The sequence below is a fragment of the Drosophila novamexicana genome, unplaced genomic scaffold, assembly GCF_003285875.2.
Source record: "Drosophila novamexicana strain 15010-1031.04,08,12 unplaced genomic scaffold, DnovRS2.1 tig00000644-arrow-pilon, whole genome shotgun sequence".
In the NCBI taxonomy this organism is placed as follows: Eukaryota; Metazoa; Arthropoda; class Insecta; order Diptera; family Drosophilidae; genus Drosophila; species Drosophila novamexicana.
Genome location: NW_020824814.1, coordinates 319,272 through 345,643, shown reverse-complemented (window position 1 = coordinate 345,643; position 26,372 = coordinate 319,272). Strand labels below are relative to the sequence as shown.

The 26,372-nt window shown below is 39.4% G+C and overlaps 1 protein-coding gene across 1 annotated transcript in view; it reads left to right on the top strand.

Moving 5' to 3' along the window:
- The window catches only part of LOC115762869 (protein bric-a-brac 1), a 100,254-nt gene extending 75,719 nt beyond the window's left edge, over positions 1–24,535 (top strand). The window contains exons 4-7 of the mRNA XM_030705244.1: positions 21,777–21,834; positions 21,922–22,346; positions 23,049–23,633; positions 23,691–24,535. Coding sequence (XP_030561104.1) covers positions 21,777–21,834; positions 21,922–22,346; positions 23,049–23,633; positions 23,691–24,077 — 1,455 coding nt within the window. The 3' untranslated portion in view covers positions 24,078–24,535. The remainder of the gene's footprint in view (positions 1–21,776; positions 21,835–21,921; positions 22,347–23,048; positions 23,634–23,690) is intronic.
- The last annotated feature ends 1,837 nt before the right edge of the window (positions 24,536–26,372 follow it).

The following is a 26,372-nucleotide window of genomic DNA, read 5'->3' as shown; positions in this document are numbered from 1 at the left end:
TCGGGCTCTGAGCTCTCCTCCTAACCATTGGCCGCCCGGGCACATAGCACAAATTAGCTCTGAAATTGCTTTACTCATATCAACGGCGGTAAAAATTTGCGACCAGAGTGCGGAATAAACACCACACGATTCGCCAATCCCCCAGTTTACAATTTTCATAACCAGCAAAGAGTTTTCTTCTCTTGCGAGGCGCATCCCCTAAAAAGTCCTTTGTGCTTTGCATCGTGATTCGGGCGACAAAAAAAAAAATACAACTAGAGTTTATGTGTGCATTTTCCTTGAATATTAAGGTTTAAGTAATTGCAAAGCGCAAAGATTCTGGCTGAAATAACAAATATCTTGACTTAACCACAAAATAAGTTAGACCAAACAATTACGAAAATGTGAAGAATGGAAATATCTTAAAAACTTTTCAATCTTCAAATATTTTCAAACGAGAAAGTAATGAAATCTGCAACAGAAAGACGGATTAATGCAAAGTTTCAATACGATAGCTTTAGAACTGGTGAATTCTTCGCATAGACAGACATTTCTATATAAAGTTGACTGTTGATGCTGATCTCTTTATATTATGATAAAATTATAATACCCTGTACAAGGGCAAAATGTCGAAAATTGTTTTGCAAATATCTGAGACAAGATGTGAAGCTCGCACCTACTGAGTTTGGCGAAGATATATTGAAAACCCGAAAATGTTAGTCATACGAAATTCGATTTTCTAGCCAATTTTTATACCCTGAACCCATCAAAAATGGGTATATTGGTATATTGTATTTGTGCAAAATCCAAATGTATGTAACAGGCAGAAGGCAGCATCTCCGATCCCATTAAGTATATATATTCTTGATCAGCATCAATAGCCGAGTCGATCTAGCCATGTCCGTCTGTTTGTCCGTCCGTCTGCCCGTTCGTCCGTATGTATGAACGCAAGGATACCAGAACCTATAAGAGCTAGAGACTCCTAGTTCCCTCGCAGATCGATTTTGTTTCCGATAATCGATAACTTATTCCGTTTCCAAGCAATCGATAAAAATCGATATCGATATCCTGTTTTTTGGGCAGTTTTGGTAAATAATAAGAGCTAGAGTCACCAAACTTGACATATAGCTTCTAAAATAGAATATATATATGCATTTGATGTTGGAAGAAGAGGGTTCAGGGTATCCCCTAGTCGGGAGCTCCCGACTAGAGCCTCTTACTTGTTTTTTATTGCTTTAAAACACAAGGTATTCGTCTGAAAAATTTGTCTATGAGCGTTCTTTAGTTGTTGCTTGACATATTTGCTTTTTACCCTTTAAAAAAACAACATTTCAAAATGATTTAATCTTTAATTATTTGAAATATTTTGCGTACAGCCTTAATGTAGGCAACAACTTTCCACACACACACACACACATTCACACACAGTTAATTGGAGTTCAATAATTTTTGTAGGCTTTCAGAAATGCAACAAATCCTACAGACAACACTAACAGATGAGGATGGGAGCACTTTATGGAATTTTTAATAAGCATATTTTGGCACTCGAGCAAAAATGCAAAAAAGTGCGACATTTGACGCCAGACGCCACGCGGTCGAGTATGGGCTGAGAAGGGAGGAAAGGGGCGGCAAGCGGCTGCAGTTATTATTTGTGTTATTTCAATAATTGCATTCCCCGTAAAGCAGCGCAGCGCAATGCAATAAAAATAGGTACACGCACATATAAATATATATACATATAATGCATATGTACACAGATACTTTTACAGACTTTCCAACTCGCAGCGGGCGGTATTTCAAGTCGGCATTTTTAACGTTCTACGATAAAGAGGCAATTATTCATGCTGGAAATCAATTTGTTGTTTACATAATTGTAAAAAATGTTTTTCAATAAACAAATTATTTGATTATTATGGCCGCCAATTAAAACAAAGGCGCACAAAATCAACAAGTAAGAAGTGCACGACTAGCAGTTACCCTGGCTGCGTGCCATGTCCTACTTCTTCTTCTTCTTCGCTTTCTTCCCTACATTCTCGGGAAAAGGCATTCTTGATTAACTTCGGTGCTTCATGTCCGATCTTAATGCAATTTTCAAGAAATTATTATGACATACAAATGTGTGTGCATGCCAAAGCGCAAGGCTCTATCTTTAACGAATGTTATCTCTTCAAAAGCTTGGCAAATGGAGAACTATCGAAAAAAAGAGTTATTTTCTTATCTGTATATACTATACGAACGTCCACATACCAAATTTGGGTTATCTAGTTCTTATAGTCTTCGAGTTATGCTTAAAAAATCGAATGTCTAAATCGATATTTATCGATATTACGATAATATAATAAGATATTGAGAGAGAGAAAACTCGTTCTGCGTATGGTCTACGGCAATATATATCACAAATTTCACATATCTAGCTTTTACAGCTTTCTAAATAGATTGACGCACAATTACGGACTAGATGGACTCAGCTCTTCCAAATCAAGAATAGTTATGCCTAAAGGGCTCTGCTGCCTCTTACAAGCTGTTTTACATAAACAATCTACCCATTTTGGTAATTTTCAATGCCCTGCATAACGAAAAAAAAATAACAATGGCCATGGGCCCGCAGCACATGCCGTAACAGCAGCAACAACAGCAACAACAACGGCAGCAACATCTGAAATAAAGATCAAGCGACAATTGTTGCCCACAAACAGATGCAGTTGCAGTTGCAGCTGCTGTGGCAGTTGCTGTTGCAGTTGCAGATACAGAGCCAGAGAGTTGCATGCTGACCGCCAACTGGCAGGATAAAAGCTATTGTTGTTGCTGCATCTGCAATTGTTGTTGTTGTTGCAGTTATTGTTGTTGTTGTTGTTGTGCCCGGTAAATGCTGCCACTCCGCTTTGAGCTCGACTCGGGCTTTTTTTTTGTGTCGGATGTGAGAGGCGTTGCGGCTTGAAATATTTAATTGCCTTGTATTGCGGTTGAATGCGACGCGTATTAAAAAATATTTACCCACAAGCGCCACACACACAGCCACACACCCTCACACACACGTAGGCAGACAGCTGCTCATCCAATTGAAGCTGAGGTGTCTGAGTGTTGGCGTATTTCACACCATTGCTGGATCCGTTGTCAATGCAACGACCCGGCCAATAATGCCTCTCCCACACCCAAAAAAAGATATCAATGTTGTTTGACTTGGTCGCGGATGCTTTGAGCAAGAAGAAAGGGCAGGAAGTTGGTTATGCTTCACGCTCAGTTATACCCTGCACACTATGGCATGTATTTACTTAAATAATTATACGAATATCTCAAGACTTTGGCTGGAAAAGTCTTGGCCATCAGGTTTCGTTTTGAAGAAAGGGCTTAAGTTTTGTAGCAGGCGAATCGTTGAACCCAAATGGGATAGCTCTAATCCTTACATCATTTAAGATTCTACAGAAAATCACATACGGAAATTGGATTGGTCTGCGAAATGCCTTTAAACTGCGTTGATTCGAAGCTAGAAGGCAAGTCGAGAGCGTTTGATTGGGAAGAGTACCATGCACGCTTTAATAAATAGTTTCTTAAATAACTTACAAATATATAAGCTTTGGCAGAAATTTGTATAGTTATATGGTTGTTACATCTATATATATGTTGACTGACTGACTGAATGACTGACTGACTGACTGAATGAATTACTGACTGACTGTCTGACTGACTGAGACGCCAAAGCAGGCGCTCGTGTTGCGCTGTGGGCTAAGCTTTTTAGAGGAATTTAATGCCTGGGAAGAGAAACTAGTTTCTTTTTTAATAAGAATATAAAAAAGTAATCGAAACTTCACTTTGTGAGGGTAAAAAAAATATTTTTATAAAAAAAAGAGAAACAGAAAATAAAGAAAGTAAGTTTAACCAGCGTAAAGGCAATATAAATATTATTATTTACATTTGTTAAGGCATATTTATTTTGTTGTTTCTGCAAGCCTGAATTTTCAACATTATTTAATTGGGCTATACGATTTTTTTTGTCTCATATAATTTAAGCTTATTTATTGCACTTTAGTGTGCAGTTCATAAAGCCTTCATGTCGCCAAGGAGCAGATTTTATGATCTTTAAGATCTCAAAGGAAGCTTTTTAATAGATTGGACCAACTAATCTAACTAAACCACATTTATATACTTAACTTCCTTTCAAGTCAAGTCAACTTTTCAAAGCTTAACAATTTGTTTATACACATTTTCGTATGCCTCCCTTTCCAGCCTGCTTTTAAATATTTGTGTGCAGTGCATTTGCACCCGTGCGCGATTTAAAAGTATTTTCTCTCCTTTTTTTTTTTAAATACTTAACTCTAAATTTAAATTAATTGCCTTTTGCTGCATGCATATTTAATAAACTGCTTCCACTGGCTGCTTTATGCATATATATATATAAAAATATATATATATATTTTACTACGACTGTATTATCCGGGCACATCATCAGCATTATGATAATGTTGCCAGCCCGACTCCGACTCCGGCTCTGCATTTGGTCGTACAAACAACACGTCATGTTGCTCATTATTTTTAAATCGAAGTTTAATTTTTATGAAGTCACGATTATGGAAATACACCAAGCCAATTCCTGACCAGCCACCCCCCCTCCCTCATAGCCCCTGCACGTCGCTCCCTCCAGCAGCTGCTATTAAATTATTTTCATTTTGGTTGTTTTTTTTTTTACAGCCCGTTAATATTGAATTTTAATTTGTAAGCCTGCCCAGGTCAAGCTGCATATGTGAGTGTGAGTGTGCATGTGTGTGTGTGTGTGTGTGTGTGTGTGTGTGTGTGTGTGTATCTTTGAGCTGTGACAGATTGCGCGGCGTATCTCTGGCGACGCCCCTTGAACCCCGCGGCCAGGCCAGCCCATACAACAGTAAGTTGTCAATTAAATTTGGCCAGCCGCATCAAGCTGAGCTGCTGCTGCCCCACTCTCAGTCTCAGTCTCAGTCGCAGTCGCTGCCTCTGCCGGCGTCGCTGCTGGTCAGGCGTCACTCCGATCGGCCCGTTTGCTTAATTTATATGTATCGCCCGTGTAATTGTCAATATGCCAATAAGCTGCGTGTGGCAATCCACACATACACACACACATATATATATCCACATTTATATATAAATGTATATGTATATAAATAAAAATAAAAATTAAGAGACGCTGCAGTCGAGGTAAAATGCGGTGTGCTATGGCAGATTGTGGTGTAAATGCAATGGAACAGAGTTCGTTCCGATAGATTGAACGGTTTGTTTGTTTCGAGTTTATTGAAAGCAGACAAATCAATTGAAAATCCAGTTGCTGCCCAGGGCTGACAAACACGACTGCCTGACAGGGCAGACAATGGTTGGCCAGAAGTTTTTTTGCTGATTGATTGATTGACTGACTGATGATCAATGCACAGTTGAAGCTACAGGAGCTGGAAAGCTGGAGACTTTGTCTATTGTTGTAGATAAATATATACTGAATAAAATTATATAAAATTATATATATATATATATATACATTGATTGATTGATTGATTGATTGACTGATGATCAACACACAGTCGAAACTGTGAGAGCTGGCGAGCTGGAGACACTGTTAAATGTTGCTTGAAATTCCAGAAGCAAATATGAAAATTAATAATTTGAACTGGCAACCTCTCGCTTGCTAGTTCGACGCTTTATGCCTAAGCCATGCAGGCTCATCGTGTCACAATTATTTTGCTTTGAGATCGAAACACTCTTCAGGAATGTGTTGAGGTATTTCTACTTATCTAAAGCTCGCCGGCTCGAGGTCAATGTTGATTACTTTAAAGGTCTAAAGTACCTTTTGGATAATATTGAATTAACAACAAAATTGTTTAATTTTAAAAGGTTTACATGTTTTAGCCTGTATTTTAATCTATATAAGGTACTACCCCACACTCCTTAACACCTGGATCTCTTCTTCAGTTCGAGCTAAGAATGTCCACTTGCCTAGCCTAGCATACTAACAGACAATAAACTCTTGAGTCTTTTCCTCCGGTAAATTTCCCAAACTTCCACTATGTAATAATACATTTTGTAAAAACAAAAGAAGGATAGCTTGTTCTGCCATACGCTGCATTATGTTCAAGCATTTACGCAGCCCTGACAGTTGTTGCAATAACAACAATAATAATAATAAGTTACGTATACGCAACGTGTTGGCCGTAAGTAGCTCAAAAGTGTTAAGGATTCAATTAAAGCGATACAAACACACGCGACACACACACTCACGCACACACACACACACGCACACACTGGCAGCTGGGAAACAAAAGAGCCGCAGCTCTGTAATTCGATTATGGATTTTCCGCCATATTAATGCGAAATATTTGCAGCGCAGTCAAAATGAAAGCAACAGCACACACACAGTTGCAAAGTCTGTTATAATAAGCGACAACAAAAACAACAACACACTAGCACACACACACACACACACACACACAAGCAGCGTGACCATAATGGCAACACAAATTATAAATTACGCGACAGATGAAATGTCAATGAGTTGACGCTTACTTATTGCATTTATTTAATTAAATGTGCTTCAAGGAAATTTAAATATATAAACAAAGTAGTTTAAGAGAAGCCCCCCTCTATTGAGAAATCTGCTAAGCTGTCGAGAAAGCTATCGATATCTCGAATAGAAGCTATTGTCTCCCAATATCGAGACAATTCTTTACACTCTCGATATCTTCGAGCTATTAACCATGGTGATACTAGAAACAATATTGATACTATTCCTTAAAATATCAATAAATGCAAGCTCTTCTCAACAACGAAGCCAATAACATCGATAATACCGAATATAATATGTTGTGTCTCAATAACGATAGAGCTCTTTACACTATACTATCGATAGCTATTCTCGATATCGAAACTAGAAGCGTGCATCATTAATTCATTTGGATCGAAGTCGGACACTCAATTGATTTAATTGAAGCACGCAGACTGGAGCTTTTAGGTAACGGTTGATTCATCGAACTAAGTTCGATCTACTCGAGTCTGCAACATGTTTGAGCAACATGTTTGAGCAACATGTTTGAGCTAGCCGATGTAAGTCAATACGTGTGCACATGTATGATTAGCTTGAACAAAGCCGAATGAGTTGAATTGAAGCGAACTTGATCAGGATCGAGCTTTTATTTGCGATTGCATCTGCAACTCAAACAGCTCAAGACGTAATATTTGAGTCGTTGTTCGACCGAAATGTTTGAGCTAGTATGCCAAACGCATTGCGGCTGACACGATGCAGAGCTCTAACTTAGATTCTTCCAGTTAACTCATATATCCTTATTAGATCATAGAATTTGCTAAAGATCAAATAAAATTTGCTAACATGTATGTACATACAATATTCTTACTAAAACTATCGTAAACATCGAAACACATTAACCATCAATAGTGAAATAGCTCCAACGAGCACCCCAATAATAAACATGCGGCGTTAACATTTAGCCCGGCTCGTCTTGGCTCGGCTCGGCTCTCAATGCAAATTTCGCCATGTCAGTTATACAAATAGAAATGCACTTGCCAAGTAGTTTTTGGCTTTGGCCGTGCTATAACTAAAGCTAAAACTTAAATATGCAACAGGAAATATACGCCAATCAAGTGCCAATCTTGAAACCTGACGGCGGCAACAACAGCAACAATAACAATAACAACAACAACGGCAACGGGCCAAAAACAAAAATAACAAAGTGTGGCCCGCACATGAAATGTCTTTAAAATAGAACGAAATGTTGAACGGCGCTTTTAGCGTAACGTCTTATGACCTAAAAAGAGAGCCCAGCCCAGCCCAGCCCAGACCGGCCCGGCCAAAGCCAAGCCAACCAACTAACCCAACTAACCAGCCAACAAAACAGCCATAAACTCTGGCCTATAACAACAAAAACAATAATAGAAACAACAGCTACAACAACAACAACAATAACAACAATATTGGCAAGCATAGTATGCTGTTTACAGCGTTTGCCACTTTTACTATGCAAAATACTTTTGCCTGCCTCTTGCATAGATTAACACAAAAACTGTTTTCCGCTTGGCTTAAATAATGTTCCCTGGCAAAAAAAAAAAAAAGATAACATACTCTCTAGTTTAACTAGATCGAAGTAGTAGATATCATCTTAAATATTTAACAAAAAAAATATATATTTAAAAAAATTAAATAAATATTAAAGATATATTTAATACATATTACTTTTCGATTCTTCGGCTAAATATATAAATGTATATTTTCTGCTGGGTTTGAACCAGCGATCTACCGCTTGTTAGTCTAACGTTTGCCTATGCCCGACAGGCTCATAACCAACTAGCCTCCCATATTATATATCTACAAATTAATGCTATAAACAATTGACAATTGGGAAAACACTTCCTTTAATTTCCTACTGGGTCTGGTCATCATTAACTTTATATTTATACATAGTTTAATTCACTTTATAAATATATATATGCTATATAGAATTGGCAGTTGGAAAAACACTTCCTTTAATTTCCTACTGGGTTTGAACCAGCAATCTCCCGCTTGTTAGTCCGACAAGATGCAAATTTTGCAGCTGGGTTTGAACCACTGTCTTCTCTCTTCTCTTTAATAAATCTGACACGCTCAAATACCTATGACCAATTTTTCCCCTTTCACCCTTTTAATTTACCTGATATTAAAACATTGAAAAAATGGGCAAATATTTATTTGAATTTTTGCTTGATTTACTGCTGGTTTGAACCAGCGACTTCCCGCTAATTGGTCTTAAGCTCAATGCCTTTTAGGCCAATATCCAAATAGTCTCTTCGGACCATCTATTTTATATATATACATACTTTTATATACTTTATCTATTCATAGTGAACATTTATATGAATTTTATCAAATTTTGTTGTCGATTTACCTACAGCAAGATCTCTCATCTCTCATCTCTGACAAATCACAAGTGGCTTTTCAACAGCTCGGCTCGTCTCTTCGTGTATCAACTTTTGGCTGCCAGCACTTTCTTGTTTTTACAAATGTGCATTTGGCCGGCATAAATAATTGATTACATTTTATTGCAGAATAACAACAAACGACAAGTGCAACAATGACTGGAATCGAGACTGAAATGCGGCTTGTCATGTTGTCTGCTACAAGCAAAATTTTTGCCCGTAATATGCCTACAAAAACTGCAGCAAAACTGCCAGCAAAGTGTCTTCTTCCGGCCGCCCACCCCCCTCCCCGTCCCCTAACCCCGTCGACGATAACCACCTTCCGACGTGCCACATTTGCCACGCTGCTGTCCTATATAAAATGCATGCCACACATTGAATAATTCATCAAGAATTGAAATATTATACATAATACTCGTTTTGTTCCAGCATTTTGAAGAGTAGCGAAGGGAGGGGTAATGGGGGGGAGGCTATGGCGGGGGGATGTAAGCAGAAAATCTTACATTTTCTCGTCCAGCCAACATTTGGCAAATTTTCTTATGCAACTTGCCCCGTTGAGACGCCACCAAGTGTTGGCGGACTTAATTGTTTTTCATATTTTAATGCCACAAGTTTCAGGACGACAACCCCCCCCCCCCCTTCCCCTTGCCCACTCTCTCTGCAGAAAGGGGCTGCTCCGCCCTCATCCCACACCATACACTTATTTTTTGATGTGCGTTCATAAAATTTAAAATTAAATTTGGCTACGCTTCAGCGCAACGCCGCAGCGCAGACACTCGCCATTTTTCATCAGAGACAGACAGAAAGAGAAAAAGAGACAGAGATAGAGAGAACGGGAGAGAGAGAGAGAGAGAGGCAGATGGAGTTCAGGGATTCTTAGATAAGATAAAATAAGCAAGCAAGGTAGCCAAGGAGTTAACTGGCAGATACAACAAAATGGCCAAGTAAAGAAAATATTATAAAAGTTCTTGTTGTTTTTTTTTTTTTGCAAGCTTTCTTAATTTTCTTTTATACGAAATTAAGCATTAATTAAGACACGAATTTAAAGTAGGCTAACTGACAAGGAGTATTTCTATGGAGCTTAGACAAGAACCAAGTGGGGTTTGCTCGACTAGAAGATGGCCTGTAACACGCCTGAGCTACCTTTACAATTAGTCTAGCAAAGATAAGTATATGCTTGATTAGCTTCGGTCTTTATAGTCCGATCGTATTGGCTTTTCAGAGCTTGACCGTGGCATGCAACTGTTTGTACAGACCTGAGCGCAGGTCTTTTGAGAATCTTAGCCAATTTTTTGAGGTTGGGAACAACTCGTTCCAGCAGACAGGTTTTGCTCGACTCAGCTTTTCATCAAAAATATATATCCCTTATGTAGGAAGATATGTTTAATACACCCAAAAAGGGATTCTCCAACTCTTCAAATAATTGACAGGCTCTCTATCTATATGTGACTCGCGCTTGATTACAAAAAAAAAGGCAGCCAAGCTCGCGACCGTGAAAAGTATTCAATTTCCGGCAGTGTTTCGAACACTAGACTACATATATCACATTTTTTTTACATGCTCTCCGGCTAATAGCTTACAAACAATGTGTATTGTCGATTAACACTTTCTCGTGCCGTAAACAAAAACCCGGCTTATATATATATATATAAATGTGTTTATATATATACATTTATTTACTGCCTCCATTCATGTTGTTGACCAGCCAAAAACATTTAACTTACAGTTCATGCAAAGCGCTGGCAGCATATTTTTTTTCACTGTGGCCAGTTATAAATCACGAATCTTTAATAGTCTGTGTCCAGGGAAAAAATAAATGAGAACAAAAAACAAGCCCAAGCGCAACACTAAAAATATTGAAAATCATTTGGCCAGCGATTTTACCTACACACGGGGCACACGAATGCCAATAAGCCTTTCGATATACAAATTGTTGCCTATTTTTCGGCGCACAAATTGCAGCAGACGCTTTTTTATGCATTTTGTTGTCGTTGTTTGTTGTTTATTGTTGTTGCTTGTTGGTTGCTGTTGTTGTTGTTGTCAGCACATAACGCGGCGTGCAGTGCACTGCCAAAGGCGTGTCAGTCGCCCATGCAACCAGCACGTGCCGCACATCAAAAATCGCTTGGGGTGAGAGCGTGGCAAAAACGCAAGAGCGAGCTATTTAGCCGGGAGTGCACGACTAAATGATACCGACTAAAAGATACCGACTGAAAGATAGCGACTAAAAGATACCGAATAAAAGATACCGATTAAAAGATATCGAATAAAAGATACCGATCAAAAGATACCGCCTAAAAAATACCCACTAAAAGATACCGACTAAAAGATACCGACTAGAAATTACCGACTAAAAGATACCGACTAAAAGATACCGAATAAAAGATATAGATTAAAAGATATCGAATAAAAAATACCGATCAAAAGATACCGCCTAAAAATACCCAGTAAAAGATACCAACTAAAAGATACCGACTAGAAATTACCGACTAAAAGATACGCTAAGCCAAGCTTTAAGTCCAAGCATTAAGAGATTCCTTCTATACAAATATGCAACAAAACACATTGACGCACGCACGCACGCACGCACGCACGCACGAGCGCACGACTGTGCTTCTTCTTCGTTATGCCCCACACTATATATAGGAAATGCATCTTGCTTAACTTCGCTGTTTATAGTCCGATCTTTATGAAACTTTCAGGGCCTGAAGATGGCAGCGAAAAGTGTGTGCATACCAAAGCCCAATACTATGACATCAAAGATGCATATTCCGTTTCCATTTTCAAAGCAAGCAAAAAAGTGGAAAATTATAAATTGACTCTAGTTCCCCACGAACGAAACATGAAAAAAGAGGCAATTGACTAGATCAACTTCTCTGTTGATGCTGCCTAAGATCATATATACCTGCATAAAAGGCCTTCTCCTTTTTGTCACATGCCTTGCCCCACAATCAACATACCTTCTCTGCGCATTTTCAATGGGCTCGGGGTATTAAAAAAGGCCGACTGCCATTGCCCGGCCGCGTGGTTTTTAATCTAATAAGCAATCAATGATGTGAAAAAATGACTGCGAAACCATTTTAAACGCTGCGGTGCACCACAGCGTGCCACAAGTACGTGCCACATTGGACGCGGGGAGGGCATGTGGGCGATGCCGAAAGCAAGGGATTTGCCACGTTTTGCTCTCACTTGTTACCTCTCTTTTTTTTGGACATTTTGCATTTTGTTTGCGGCGGCTTTTTTGTGTTTCCTGTTTTTTTGGTTGCACTTGCACACAATTGTTGCATGCAACTCGTGCGGCGCGTGTGAAAAAAGCGACAGCAGGAGACAGGAAAACACAGACCAGTGTCCAGTGGCTGCCCCGTGCGGCTTTTCTGTGTGCAACGAGGGGCGAGGGGTTGAGGAGATGCGGCAATATGCACATAAACTGTAAATGCCGCACAATGACAGTCTTCCAATTTATTAGGTGCCACAATTTATGACGTCAGCTACGATAACCAAATGACCAACTGCCTTGCCTCGCTGCTCATCCATATTTTTATTTGGTTTACATTTGCAAATTTCAGAATTTGTAACTTATTGAAATTTGGTAGTTTTATTCAATGGAACCATTTAACATTGATGAAAGGGTATAATACTTTAGTGGAAGTGTATGTAACAGGTAGAAGGAGGCATAAAGAATATATATTCCTGTTCGGGAGGACAATTTCAGCCAACTCCGTTTGATCTCAGAAACTACAATAACTAAGGTCTCAAAATATTCGAAATATATATTCTGCTATATATATATATATCTGTTATCTGTATCTGCTTCAATTTGTATTCTATCAATTTGTATCTGTTATTGATATCTTCTTCAATTTATCGTATATCGATATATATATTGATGTTAAGTCTTGAACTTTCAAGCAAACCTCATAAATTTAAAGAACTAGATACATCATGCTAGGTTCACTTAGGTTCTCGTGAAGTAAAAGATTAATTATATATCAAATGTTTGGAAACCTTTTCCATTATTGAACAAGCAAAACCCTAATTTTCAAGAGTAGGATCTTGCGCTTTGTTCTGCATATTTACCTGAGTTAATCAAGAATGCAATTGCCAATTATTATCCCTTGGAAGATAAGAATGCGATAGAAAACATTGGCTACAAATTACAGTTAGAGTTATTTGAATAGAACTAGCCGAAGTTAGGCAAATTGTTGCGTATCTTTGTAATGCGTATCTTTGTTTATAACTGAGTGTGTGCGTGTGTATCTGTTCGACCGTGTGTGTGTGTGTGTGTGCATGTAGAATGCAATATTTTAAACTTTTATTGTTGCTATTGAGGCTGTTCGGGGGGCAGCAGCTGGCTTGGGGGGCCATGTCTAGGCCTAATGCGCCTTTGCCTGGGCAATACTTTTTTACCTAATCGCTTTTCCGTGCACACAAAGTTCCTCGTGTGTGTGTGTGTGTGTGTGTGTGAAAAGTTGCGTGTGTGCGTTGCAGTTGTGCGGCGCTTTTTGAAAAGTTAACGCATTATTTTGTCGATTGATTGCCAGCCCCTAGCCCCTAGCCCCACCCCTACGTCGCCTACCTCTGCTAATCGGTTTGCTTCATTTTAGTCTGTAAAAGTTTTTTGTTTTTTGTTTTTTGCTGTCGGTTGTATAAATTACCGCAGTTTTTAGCAAACAATGATAAAAAATTAAAGTTTTGTTCTGGTTTTTATTGAGCGCAAGACGACGCCGGGCGGGCCAAGAGTTCAGTCAGATTTCGCAATTGCAGGCAATTAGTCTGCAAAGTGCACAAAAAAAAATAATAAAAACAAAGCTCAGACTGAAAGGCAAAACAAATTAAAGCTCAATGATTAGTTACAGTATTTGAGCTTAGGTCTGTGTTTGGCTTTAAGAAAGACCTTTTAATTGTGTCGTGTGTTTAAGGACAGAACTGAGAAGGAGCTGGATTTTCAATTATGCGCAGCTTTAACACTCTTTCAGGCTTCTGTAAGACCTGCGATATATTTTCTATTCCCAGTTAACTTTACTTGACTTCAAATTAGCTTTACTTAACTTTTGTTAACTTTTTTGCTTCCTGAAGGGTGTATAATAATCCGATATTGATAAGATAAGCTTTATATAATAAAACTTTTCCTGCCTAGTTTGCTGAGGAAGACTGCAGAAGCAAGAATGTAAACGTGACCACAGAGACCTGCGTGGCTAGAATCTTAAGCGTCGAACTGACAAGCGAGAGTTTGGTGGTTCAAATTCTGCAGAATTTCTAAATTCACATTTCCTTCTATATGCCCTTGCAGAGGATATGATAATTTTTGTCTCGATATTTTTTACCCTAGGAGACATCTCCGAACCCATAAGGTATATATATATTCCAGATCCGCATCAACAGCCGAGCTTATATGTATCCACCTGTTAGTCTATACGCAATTTTAAGAACTTAACTTCAGATGAATCGTTTCAAAGTCAACTGTCTGATAAAGTTTGTCTGATAGAGTCTGGCAGATATAGTATATAGTATATATATAGTCCGACCTCAATGTATGTATATACTTTCTACAATCCAAGACAATTTAAGCTTTATAAATAATAAACTTACTAGCACGAAAAAAAAACACAGACAAAGACCAGAGACAAGTCTTCTATTGTTTGTTGCTGAAACCTTTCTACCAACAAAATACCCTGTTATTACTATACAAAATACCCTGTATTATTATAATACAATTTTATTGACTCGTTTATGCACATGCACAACTATTTGCCGCTCACTTGAGCTTTATTTTTTTATTACATTATTCAAAATGTGTTTCTTAAAATGTGTTTCTGAATTTTCCGATTGTTGGCTAAAATGCAAAATTATTGAACTGTTGTCTGAAGTACTTAACGATTTTTCTGTTATTATTGCATAGAACGTTTTTCAAATGCAACAAATCCCGGCAATTGCCCCCACACCCCTCCCCCACTCCCACACACACACACACAAACACATGCACATGCACACAGAGAGCATCTTTTATAATGTGGGCAACGTTTCACATTTTGCCATATAAATATACTTATGCACCGGCAACATTTGCCTATTATCGTGTAAATCGAGTGGGCGTGGCAAGGGGCGCATATACATTCTCATATATACGTTAAGCTGTTATTGCCGATCGGCATACACACACACACACACACACACACACACACACACACACACATATGCACACGCATACACAGTCGTGCATATATGAAATATAATAAAATTGTACAGGAAATGACGAACAAGTGCAGAGCAGAAGTCCTCATGTACCCACGATTCCCCTGCCTCGTATAACATTTTAACCATGGATGGTTTGATTATTAAATCCATGAAGTTTTTATATACCCCGGACACACACACACACACATGCGCACATATTGAAATTCACTTGATTGCAGTTTTCAAGTGAAATCGTAGCACACTTCAGAGCGCTTGTTGGCTTGCCTAAGGGTTAAGGCGGATAAGGGGCTTTGGGGCCTGAGTGGGGAAGAGGGGAAGCTGGGGGAGGTGGTTTAGGGGGCTGGGGCATCGGAAATATGCCGCTTGTTGCTGTCGTAGGCGCCACAGCCTGCTGCAGCTGCCGTTGTAATTCATGTTTCGAGTAGCAAAATGCGCGCCAAAAACTTTATTTGTTGTTGCACGAATTTTAATGAAGCAGCAAGTTTTGCGACTAAATCAAATTAAAAGTGCGGCACACACACTCACACACAGACACAGGAGCACACACACGGTTTGGCTGAGGAAATGAGCTCGACGTTGGGTTACAAAACTAATGCAAGTTTTTGCCAGCATCCGTCTTCGTATTTGGTTTGTCAACTGCCTTTGCCTGGCTTAAGCACTCAATAATGCTTTTCACGCTAATTAATTTTTGGTTACACGCAAATTCTAGTTGGCACACACCCACACACTCAGACACACACCCATATTCACACACTTAAATACTTTGATAATTTCCTGCGCAACATCCTCGAAATTAGAATTGATTTGTTCAATTGAGCATGCAACCTAGTTCTAATTGAACATGAACATTTCCACTGGCATGTGTAGAATGGAATGAAAATGGAATGGAAATAGGGCTAAGCACTTCATACAAGTTTCAAGTCATCGGGGAAGGTTTTCCCCATATCTTTCCGACTGTCCTTCTGTATGAACTTAATGAGCTACTTGGAAACTAGTTCTAAATTGCATTTACGTAACAATTCCACTGGAATGTGTGGAATGGAATGGAATGGAAGTATAATGGAAAAATTTTTAAGCAAATTTATGTTACCATCTACCCTCTCAAATAATTGCACTCACAATTAATTCCACTGGAATTTATGGAATATAAAGGGATTGGAATGGAAATGAAATAGAAATGGGGCTTTAAAACCGCATTATATATTTTTAAAAATGTATGCAACCGGGGATAAATTTTTACGTTAAGTGTAAAGTTTTTCTCAGACTTACCATTTATCCAATATCCAATCCAATATTTTCAATCTTGATAGTCCAAGAAAACGAAATCATTTTAAGATGAAGCAAAATATTCCTGTGTATTGTATATACGATATCCTGTAAAAAGGGAAGTTGCTTTTGAAGTAAAATATAATAAAATGGCTCAAATTAATTTAGAAAGACGAACACAAAAAATTCAAGTCGAGTCAGGCAAGCCGCAGACTATTTTATTTCATTTCTATTAATATTTTTTGATGATTAGAAAAGAGTTTTGCGCTTTGGCCACATGTCGCTATTTCCTGCTGTGAATTTGTTTAAATTGCATTGCGTTCGCTTTGGGCTGAGCGAATCACAAAATTTGTGGCAACAACCACCGCACTCGAGTCGTGCGACGCCCCGCGGCCAAAACTAGAGCGGTGCCACGCCACACAAGTGCCGCAAAAGTGGAAGTTAAGAGCATGGAGAGGGGTTGAGTTTGGGCTTAAGAGGGGGTATGAGTGTTGGGCTAAAGTGTGAGATAGGTTAGGACGAAGAGGCTGGCAGACTGTTTGCCACTTTTTACGCCCAATTGATGTGGGCTTAACGCCTCAATGCTTACGAGCTGCCATCTAGAGGGGAAAGAGAGTTGGGACGAGAGAAAGCGCCGTCTCAAAGGTTTCAATTGCGTTGACTGCAACGCCTTTTTCCTGGCTCCTTGACACTGGGGGCGTACTTTATTTATTACATTTAACGCAGGTTTTTTTTTTGCTTATTTTTTGGCGTAGACGTCTACAGCAACAAAATGGCGGAAACGCCAAAAATTATGGATAATTTAATTTAAAGCGCGTCGTCAACGGAAGGGTCTCAAATGCAGAGGTTGTTGTCGTTGTTGTTGTTGTTGTTGCGGTGGCTGCAAATCTTAATGCCAGCGACTATTGAGACTAATCACGCTAATGCGCAAGTTTGTCGCAAAGACGAACGACAGATGGCGCTACAGCTGTGTGAACCTGTGTGTGTGTGCTGTGTGTGTGCTGTGTCTGTGTGTGTGTGTGTGTGCCTGTTATCCAGCTGCCTTCAATAATAGGTACGCCAAATGCCAAATAATTTATTTATTATATGTGCAACTGACCAAAGCAGCACACACACACACACACAACGACACACTCATACACACACACACACACACACACACACACCTGTACACACACACATTGAGCGCGCTTTTGCAGCACACGCACTGAACGAGATTTCATTACAACTCATTTGACAGTCTTGGTGCACTCGACGCTGCCAAAATGTCATACCTGAGTGGCAGCAGTGCCACGCCCCTAACCCCTACTCCTATCCTACCCCCACCCCTAATATCGTCTAACAGCCTCTGCTACAGATTAGCGCGCAACTGTGTGTGCGTGCGTGTGAGTGCGGAGCCAACGCGAAATTAAGCGAAATGAAGTTGACCACGTTTCGATTTTGCATCAAAGCCAAACGCAGTCTCGCAGCCGCTGCTTAACTCGACACACACCCGCCCGCCCCGCCCCCACACGAAACACCTTGACCCATCAACATACACCCGAACAAAACACCCAACAGTGTTGTCAAACGTCGCCGAGTCCAATGTTAAAAACAGCTCCAACTGGCTGCATTTGCCAAATGCTTAAGCTTTGCCTACTGCCAAAAAGCAGCTGAAGACGCTAAAAACTGGCTAAAAAAGGCTAAATTTAAGCTGGTTTGAAGTATTTTATTGAGATATTTTCTAGGTCAATATACTTTTAAAAAAAATGTAAAAAGAAAATAACCAGAATTACAAGCAGCTGCAAGCTTCAACAGTTTTCGACTAACAATCTCTGAAACTAGCCGAATTTAGCTATAAAAAGCATTGTGTACTGTCAAAAAGCAGCTGAATACATCTAAAAAATGGCTTAAAAAGCATTTAGCTATCATGTTGACTTGAAGTGTTCTCCTTAATGCAAAAAAAATAGAATAATAGAAATAGAATTAGTCGCAGCTTTTCTTATGCAGAGCTTAAAGTCTGGATTTTCCAGCCAAGCAGCCCGCTTCCAGCTTTTGCCTAGCTTCTTTTAGCCTCTTTTTAATGTTGAATTCAACAAAGGGCGTTATTATAGAAAAATATATAAAATCGTTAGCTTTTTGATGACAGAAACGTAAAATTATACAGCTAACAATGTCTGTAACTAGCCAAATATGGCTAGAAAAACAATTGTGTGAAGCTGAACACCATAAAAAAAATCGGCTTTAAAAAAGCTACATTTAATTGGCAAGCTGAGTTGAAGTGTTTCATTTAGGGACACATCTTTACGGCCAAATGACTTTTACAAAAACAAAAAGGAATATGGCCAAAGTTGCAGGCAGCTGCAAGCTTCTCTAAAGCTAGTCAAATTTAGCTGGAAAAAAGCTGTATTGGCCGCACTGACCACCACGCTCTTACGCCCAGTTCTCGCAGTTCAGTGGCCAGCGGCTCGGCTCAGCTGCAGCAGCAACTGCAACTGCAACTGGCTGGCCCCATGCATTGTTAATACAATTCGAGTCCAACGTCAATAACCAAGTGCCACGAATGGACCATTAGTTGGCTGCGTAGTTGATGTGCAACATGCAGCATTTGTTGTTGTTGGTGTTGTTGTTGCAATTGCAGTTGGCCCGCTTTGATGGCTGCAACGTTTCTTCGCTTTGCTGCACAAACACACATAGAGAGAGATATGCACCTGTATATACATATCTGCATTTATGTATTCTATATATTCACATATACACGTATGATTATGCGGCTTAGCTATATCCTATTTGGTATCTCTCGATTCGAACTGCGGTCTCAACAACCAATTGAATAAAGCAATTGCCAGAAATGCACGCACAAATAATAAGCGATCAATTAATATGGCAATTGATTCGAAAATATACGCTATGAAAAGTTTAGAGGGAATTCATTTTATTAACTGAGCTTATTTGTGAGTATTTGGCATTGTTTTTTTTTCAATTCAGAGGCCCACATTGGGCGCCATATTAAAAACTGTTTACTGATAAAAGCATCGGAAACTGTAGTTCAATAAATAAAGTAATACAAATTTCAGAAACATATTGCTCTGTGAAGAACAATCCTTTACATATATTTTGTGCTAATGAGATTAAGACTGGAGTTGAACTAGTGAATTCTTGCTTGCTGGTCAGACTCTCTCAGACACCTAAGCTACGCAGGCTCATAACCTTTGCAAGGCTCAGTTTTATGACTATGTTGTTGTTAAAACAAAACCCCGTCTTAGGTCTGACGTTGGCCGCCAAGTGGATGTAATACAACAAAATGTTAAATTACACATGTAACTACAGAATGTTTATTGCCTAATTTTTTTACTAAAATGTAAATTTAATAATAAACTAAAAGTTCTGCTCAACAGAACTCAAAACTTCTCAGAATAACTCTGTCTAGCATTTTACTTAATGTTCAGACATTTCGGCCAAATAAAGTAATTTGACTTTTGGGCTACAAAAGATAACTAAAAACAACTTAATATTATATATAATTTATATGCAAGAGTAAATGGCGAGTCTTGAGACTTGTGATTTGCATGTCTGGCGCCCATAAAAGTATGCAACAATTTTCGGCCAACATGAGAGCAGTGCGCATTGTCTGGCAGCTGTTATTACTCAGACGAGGAAGCGGCTAAAACGAGAACAACAACAACAACAGGAACTTAACTGCCACTCAGCCACGCAGTCACATGGCAAACTTACAAGTAATACTTAGCCTAAATGGGCACAAGTGGCCCGTCGAGTGGCCTCACGAGTCGGTGCCTAACTACTTGATATGTTATATGATGCGAAATTTTTGTAATGAAGTTATTGACAGGCCCCCCCACAGCCTCCCCCTTCACTCAGCCAGATGGGACCCAGCAACGTCTAGTGGGCATAGTTAGACACGTTTAAGGATATGTGGAACAATATGCAAATGTTACTTTGTTATGCAATTAGTGAATTCAATACGAGGCACTCGGCAAACGGTACTTGGCAAAGAGACAGCGTCAGCAACGGTAAAAGCAACGGTTACAATAACGGTAACGGTAGCCGTAACGTCAACGTCAACGACAAAGCCACTCGAACAGGCACTGCAGTTAAATGTACCGTTAGCATTCGGAATCGAAGCTATTATATGGTTACGAACTGGTTCGAAACTATTAAAACTACAATTATACGAACAAATAATGCCCTGCATTTAACCTAAATTAAATATTATACAATTTGAAACTTAGTCAGCAGATTGGTTCCGATAATAATTGGCCCCAATATCAACCTGATATGGCCCTGCAATTTGCAGTTATTAAGTTAACTGGCACAGAGTTCGTTACAAATTGACCTTTAGCCTCATTTTGTTCTTTGTTTGTACTATGAACCGTTATAAATTAGAGACCTAACCTAAATTTGTTAATTTACAAATCGCAAATTTTATAATAAAAGAATTTTGGATAAAATATAATCAAATCAGATAGAATAAAACTAACATCTAGAGAGTTAATCAAGAATATCTGATGATAAACATAAGATAAGCTTGAACAAAGCTAAAAGCGGGTAATACCGGATCATTTTCTTTGGAGCTTCTCAGTGGATTGCATGGAATCAGACAAATAAGAAAGCCATATCAATTCGGCTGTGGATACAATTACATATTGTAGTAGGATAGTGACGTCACATTATCAAGGGCTGTTCTTAACAGAAGACGGTCACTCTGACAGTAGTTCCCATGTATGTTAAAGCTTATGTTAAATATTACTGTTAAAAGTCAGCCTGTGACTATCGCTGAACATGAAGAGAACTGCAGCAAGAATTGTACACGTATACATATATTTGATTTGATTGAGACGGACATAAATCAACTTGATCATCCTCTCACAATTTATACATATTTTATGGCATCGCAGAATTTTCTTTTAATGCTTTCAAATGTTCTCCACAATATTATAAAACGCTCTGAAAAGGTTTAACATTTTTGTAACAATTAAAAATGTTATACTCAAGTTTAATTATCGAGCGATCCATTTGCAGGACATAATGTTGAAGAAAATAAAAAAAAAAATATATATACTCTTCCTCAAAACCCATATGCCCAAGCTATTCATTTACAGGTATTTCACATTTTCGTACAAAAAAATAGGTCGATCATAACCTCAATGCGCAGTTATGCAATCAATTCAATGCTCACTTGTCTATCTCGCTTTCGCCCACTTTCTTACATTTTCGTCCGCCTCTTCTTCACTTTCTTCTCGACAATCAATTCAATGCACACATATATATCTATCTCGCTTGCGCTCCCTTGCTAACATTCTCGTCCTCTTCTTCCTTTTCTTCTCGGCAACCAAATGCAAATGCCCACATATACATATATCTATCTCGCTTTCGCCCGCTTTCTAACATGCTCTTCTTCTTATCTTTTTTTTCGGCAGGCAAAAATGATGGAGAACTCGCACGCTTGGATGGGCGCCACCGGCTCCACGCTAGCAGGTTTGTACGACGCAAAAAAAAACTGTAAGCTTCTTGCACTTACCCGAGCTTTATGCGCCGTTATGTTTTGTTTGCCACCTCCAGCAGACAGCTATCAATATCAGCTGCAGTCGATGTGGCAAAAATGCTGGAACACCAATCAGAATCTGATGCATCATATGCGCTTTCGGGAGCGCGGCCCGCTTAAGTCGTGGCGGCCCGAGACGATGGCCGAGGCCATATTCAGCGTGCTGAAGGAGGGCCTGTCGCTGTCGCAGGCGGCGCGCAAATATGATATACCCTATCCGACGTTTGTGCTGTATGCGAATCGGGTGCACAATATGCTGGGACCGTCGATCGATGGCGGGCCCGATTTGCGGCCAAAGGGGCGCGGGCGGCCGCAGCGCATACTGTTGGGCATCTGGCCGGATGAGCATATTAAGGGCGTCATCAAGACGGTCGTGTTTCGCGATACCAAGGACTTAAAGGACGACAGTTTGGGCGCGCATCTGCCACCGTACGGCCGCCATTCGGTATGTAGCAGGAAAAACACTAAACAATTCACAAACACAATCACTTTAAACAAAAATATTACACACACGCGAGTTAATTTGCGCAGCCATTTTTTTCCGATTAATTCGATATCGATTAATACGTGACAGCTGAGTCCTCTTTAAGCGGCCTGTTAAGCTTTACATTCGATGTTAGATCAATTCAGTATCGAGTAACACCTGTTTCTGGTAGATAACAGCGCTGCCTCTAAGCGGCCTGTTAAGCTTTGCAAGTAATGTTAGATCAATGCAACTTTTTATGTAGGTAGATAACAGCGCTGTCTTAAGCGGCATGTTAAGCTTCACATTTTATGTTAGATCAACACGAAATCGATTAACAGCATCAATCCAGCCACAGGCATCGATGCCCTACAGGGCCAAATTGACTAAGCTGTGCCTGAGTGCTTAGCTGTACAGTAGCTACGGTACTTCACACGAATTTCTAAGCAGGGATCTGTTTGTGTTGAATTTGTTAAGCCAAGCTAACAGACATCGATGCTGCCAAACTCAAATGTTAGCTCAATAGAAAATATCGATACTTGTTGTCGTTAATCGATTAATTGCAACCAACTTCACAAGCTCCCAATTCGAAAGTGCCAGGTTTTTGTTTTTTAGTCATTTCTATTAAAATGGCCAACACATGCACTAAACTGTTGATCGGGTTAGCCCGTGTTTCCCTTGCAGGACATGACGTTAAGCTATCCAGGCGCTAGTGGCGGCATGCCGGTCGGCGGCGCCGCCAGCCTCAGCGCTCTGGCCTGCCCGAATGGCATGGGCAGCGGCGGTGGAGGAGGCGCTGCCGTTGGGGCTGGCGGCGGTGGTGGGGATCAGCAAATGTCCCAGGAGCAAATGTCGGCGGTGGCCGCCGTTGCGCACAATATACGTCAGCAGATGCAAATGGCCGCCGCAGCGCAGCATCAGCACGGGGAGGCGGGGCCGCCGCCGCCGCCGGGGGCTCTGTTCAATTTGCCGCCGCATCTGGCGGGTGGCGGCGGGCCGGGCAGGGCCAGCATATCGCCGGCACTGAGCAGCGGCTCAAATCCCTCAATGGGACCGCGGCATGCACCCTCGCCCTGCGGTCCCGCCGGCCTCATGCCGAATCTGCCGCCCAGCATGGCCGTTGCACTGCACCGTGATCCGGCCGCCGCCGCGCTGCTCAGCCAGCAGCAGCAGCATCACCTCCAGCAGCTTCAGCTGCATCAGCAACAGCAGCAACAACACCAACAACAACAGCAGCAGCACGCTTTACACCAGCAACAGGCGCAGGCAGCGGCAGCAGCAGCAGCTGCTGCGGCGGCGGCGGCGGCGCATCCGCATCACATGCAGCCACACAAATCCGGTTTCGGTGCCAGTTCCATGCCCACAGCCAGCGCTGGCTCCTCCGTTGCCCAGCAGCAGCAGCAGCAGCAGCTGGACAAGTCCAAGTCGAAGGGTAGTCCGCTGCGCAGCGAGACGCCGCGCCTACACTCGCCGCTCGCCGAGCTGGGCCTGGAGCTGGGCTACAAGCGCGAGTTCTCGCCCACTCGCCTCTTTGCCGAGGATCTGGCTGAGCTGGTGGGCGTGGCGCCCGCCACAACAAGCAGCGCAGCGACGCCGTCAACAGGCCAACCCACAGCCGGAGCAAGTGGAGCGACCACCACGGACATCTGCTCCGGCAGCAACAGCAGCGGCGGCGGCATCAAGGTGGAGCCCATTACGACCAGCAGCGAGTAAAGGGCCTCTCAACTCAAACTAAACAATCAAAACGCGCGCCAGAAAAAGTGCTGCCCATTTCTGGTGCGACAGCTTTGCAGCAAGCGCAAGCAGCATTAAAGTGTTACCCATTTCTTTCAAGCAATTGAGATTTGAGAATTGAATTTTTCAAATGTTTGATTTAACTTTTTACTAAATAGTATTTAAAAGGAAATGCATATATATTTATTGATGTGCATTTCGAACGCGCGTTCCTCGTTTTTTGTCGGTCCACATGAATTTGATTGCATAGTTTCTAATTTCAACTGAACTACGTATTAAAAACTAAATCAAAAGTATTATTATGTTACATAGCGCCTAAACTTAAACAATTAAATAGCGATCTCTTTAATTTATAATAGAACACGCAAAACTCTAAAATACCCCGGAACATTCCACAGCAAACACAGCACGAAACCGTTTTTCAAAACCTAAAACTAAAAAATATAAAAATCAAAAACAAAAACTAATATTTAAAACAAAAATAAAATCGTTGTGTGCCCAGTTTTATTTAGTTTTTAATACCAAAAAATATGTACAAAAAATTAAAAAAAAAAATTAAAACTTTTGGATGTGCATTAAAAAAAAAAAAACAAAAATTAAGGAGAAAACTGAAAATTGCAACTAAATTTAATGTTTAGGTCTTAAAAAAAAAAAAAAACAAACAAAAAATTCACAAAAAATGCCTTTCGGAATTCAATTCAGAGACAAACAAAAATGAGAAATTGTTACATTAAAAAAACACAAAAAATGAAAAATAAACTAAATTTGTAAATGAAAACGTGAATTTTTTAACAAACAAACAACTTTAAGGTATTTATACAAAAAAAAAAATAAAAATAAATTTAGCGAAAATTGTGAAAATCAAATTTAGAAGCAAAATTTACTCAAAACGAAAGTTGTTGTGCACTCAAAAAAATTGGGCAAATATATTTTTTTTAATATTTAAATAAATTAAAATGTATCTCAATTTAATTTTAAGCTCGAAGTGTTACACAATTCGTGATGACATTTTAATACCCTGCACAAGGGCATACAAATTTTGTATATTGCGAGGATTAGGGTATTTTCTAGTCGGTCAAGGCCGACATTTTTTTTAGTTAACAAATTCTGCTCCACTTTCATTTTCTACTTATCTAAAGTGCCTTTTCTAGCCTTAATTTGAACTTAGGCGCATTTCAAATTTTTATTTTATTTTTTTTATTTTTTAATATTTTTTTTTTTAATTTTTTAATATTTAAATTAATATGAACAACAACTTTCGTGAACTTGTTTAGCAAAAGTCTGGCATATACATAAATACTAAAAATATATATTTTTGAATAAAAATAAAAGTATTTGTTTCTCTGTTAAAAAATAAATGAAAACCACTTTTAGGCGTACTTTCGGCAACATTTTTTATATATTTTTTAATGAAAAAAAAACAATCAAGAAGAAGAAGCAGCGGCCCTCATTTAAAGCACACAATAAAAAATAAAACGATTTAAAAGAAATGTAAACGTAAAAAATAGAAAAACTTTTTACCATAAAAAAAACAAGCGGCAAATAAAAATCAAATCTAAAAAAAAAAAACTTAAGTATTTAATATACAGCAATAGCCATAGCCATATAGACAGACACATATATATATGTATGTATGTATGTATGTAATACCCATATGATAAACCACGCCCCCCCAACCGCCCCTCAGCCCTCCAACCACTTAAATAGACTCTAATGTTCCACATAAACAAAACCCTTCCAACTTTGGTCTATTACGAGTATTTAAAAAACTAAAAAAAATAATTTAAAAAATAAGTTTTTAAAGCTAACCCGAATTCTCCAGGAATTAAATATCATTATTATTATGCGAACCGGACACGTGTCACGTTTTTCAGTTTTCTATCAACTTTAGTGCAAAACTTTATGTTCAAATTAACTTTAAATATCGAAATGAATGTTCTTATTAATCTAATAACAAAACGAACAAAAAATAAATGAAAAAAATAAAAATTAAAAAATAAAAAATAAAATTAAATATTTTATAAAAACAAACTGAAAAAGAGTTTGAGTTGTGTTTTACGGGACTTGTGGAACCATTCGACACGTTTGGGCAATTCCACCCGCATGTGTGGAAAAATCGCGGAATTCGTTTTAATGCAATTTTTTTAACCGATCGGTTTCAAACTCATTTTCTTTGCGAGCATTTTTTTAATTCATGGCTCTGGCAAGGCCGGAAATATACCCTCAGATATATATATATATATAGACATGAGTCAAAATTTCCCACCTCCATAA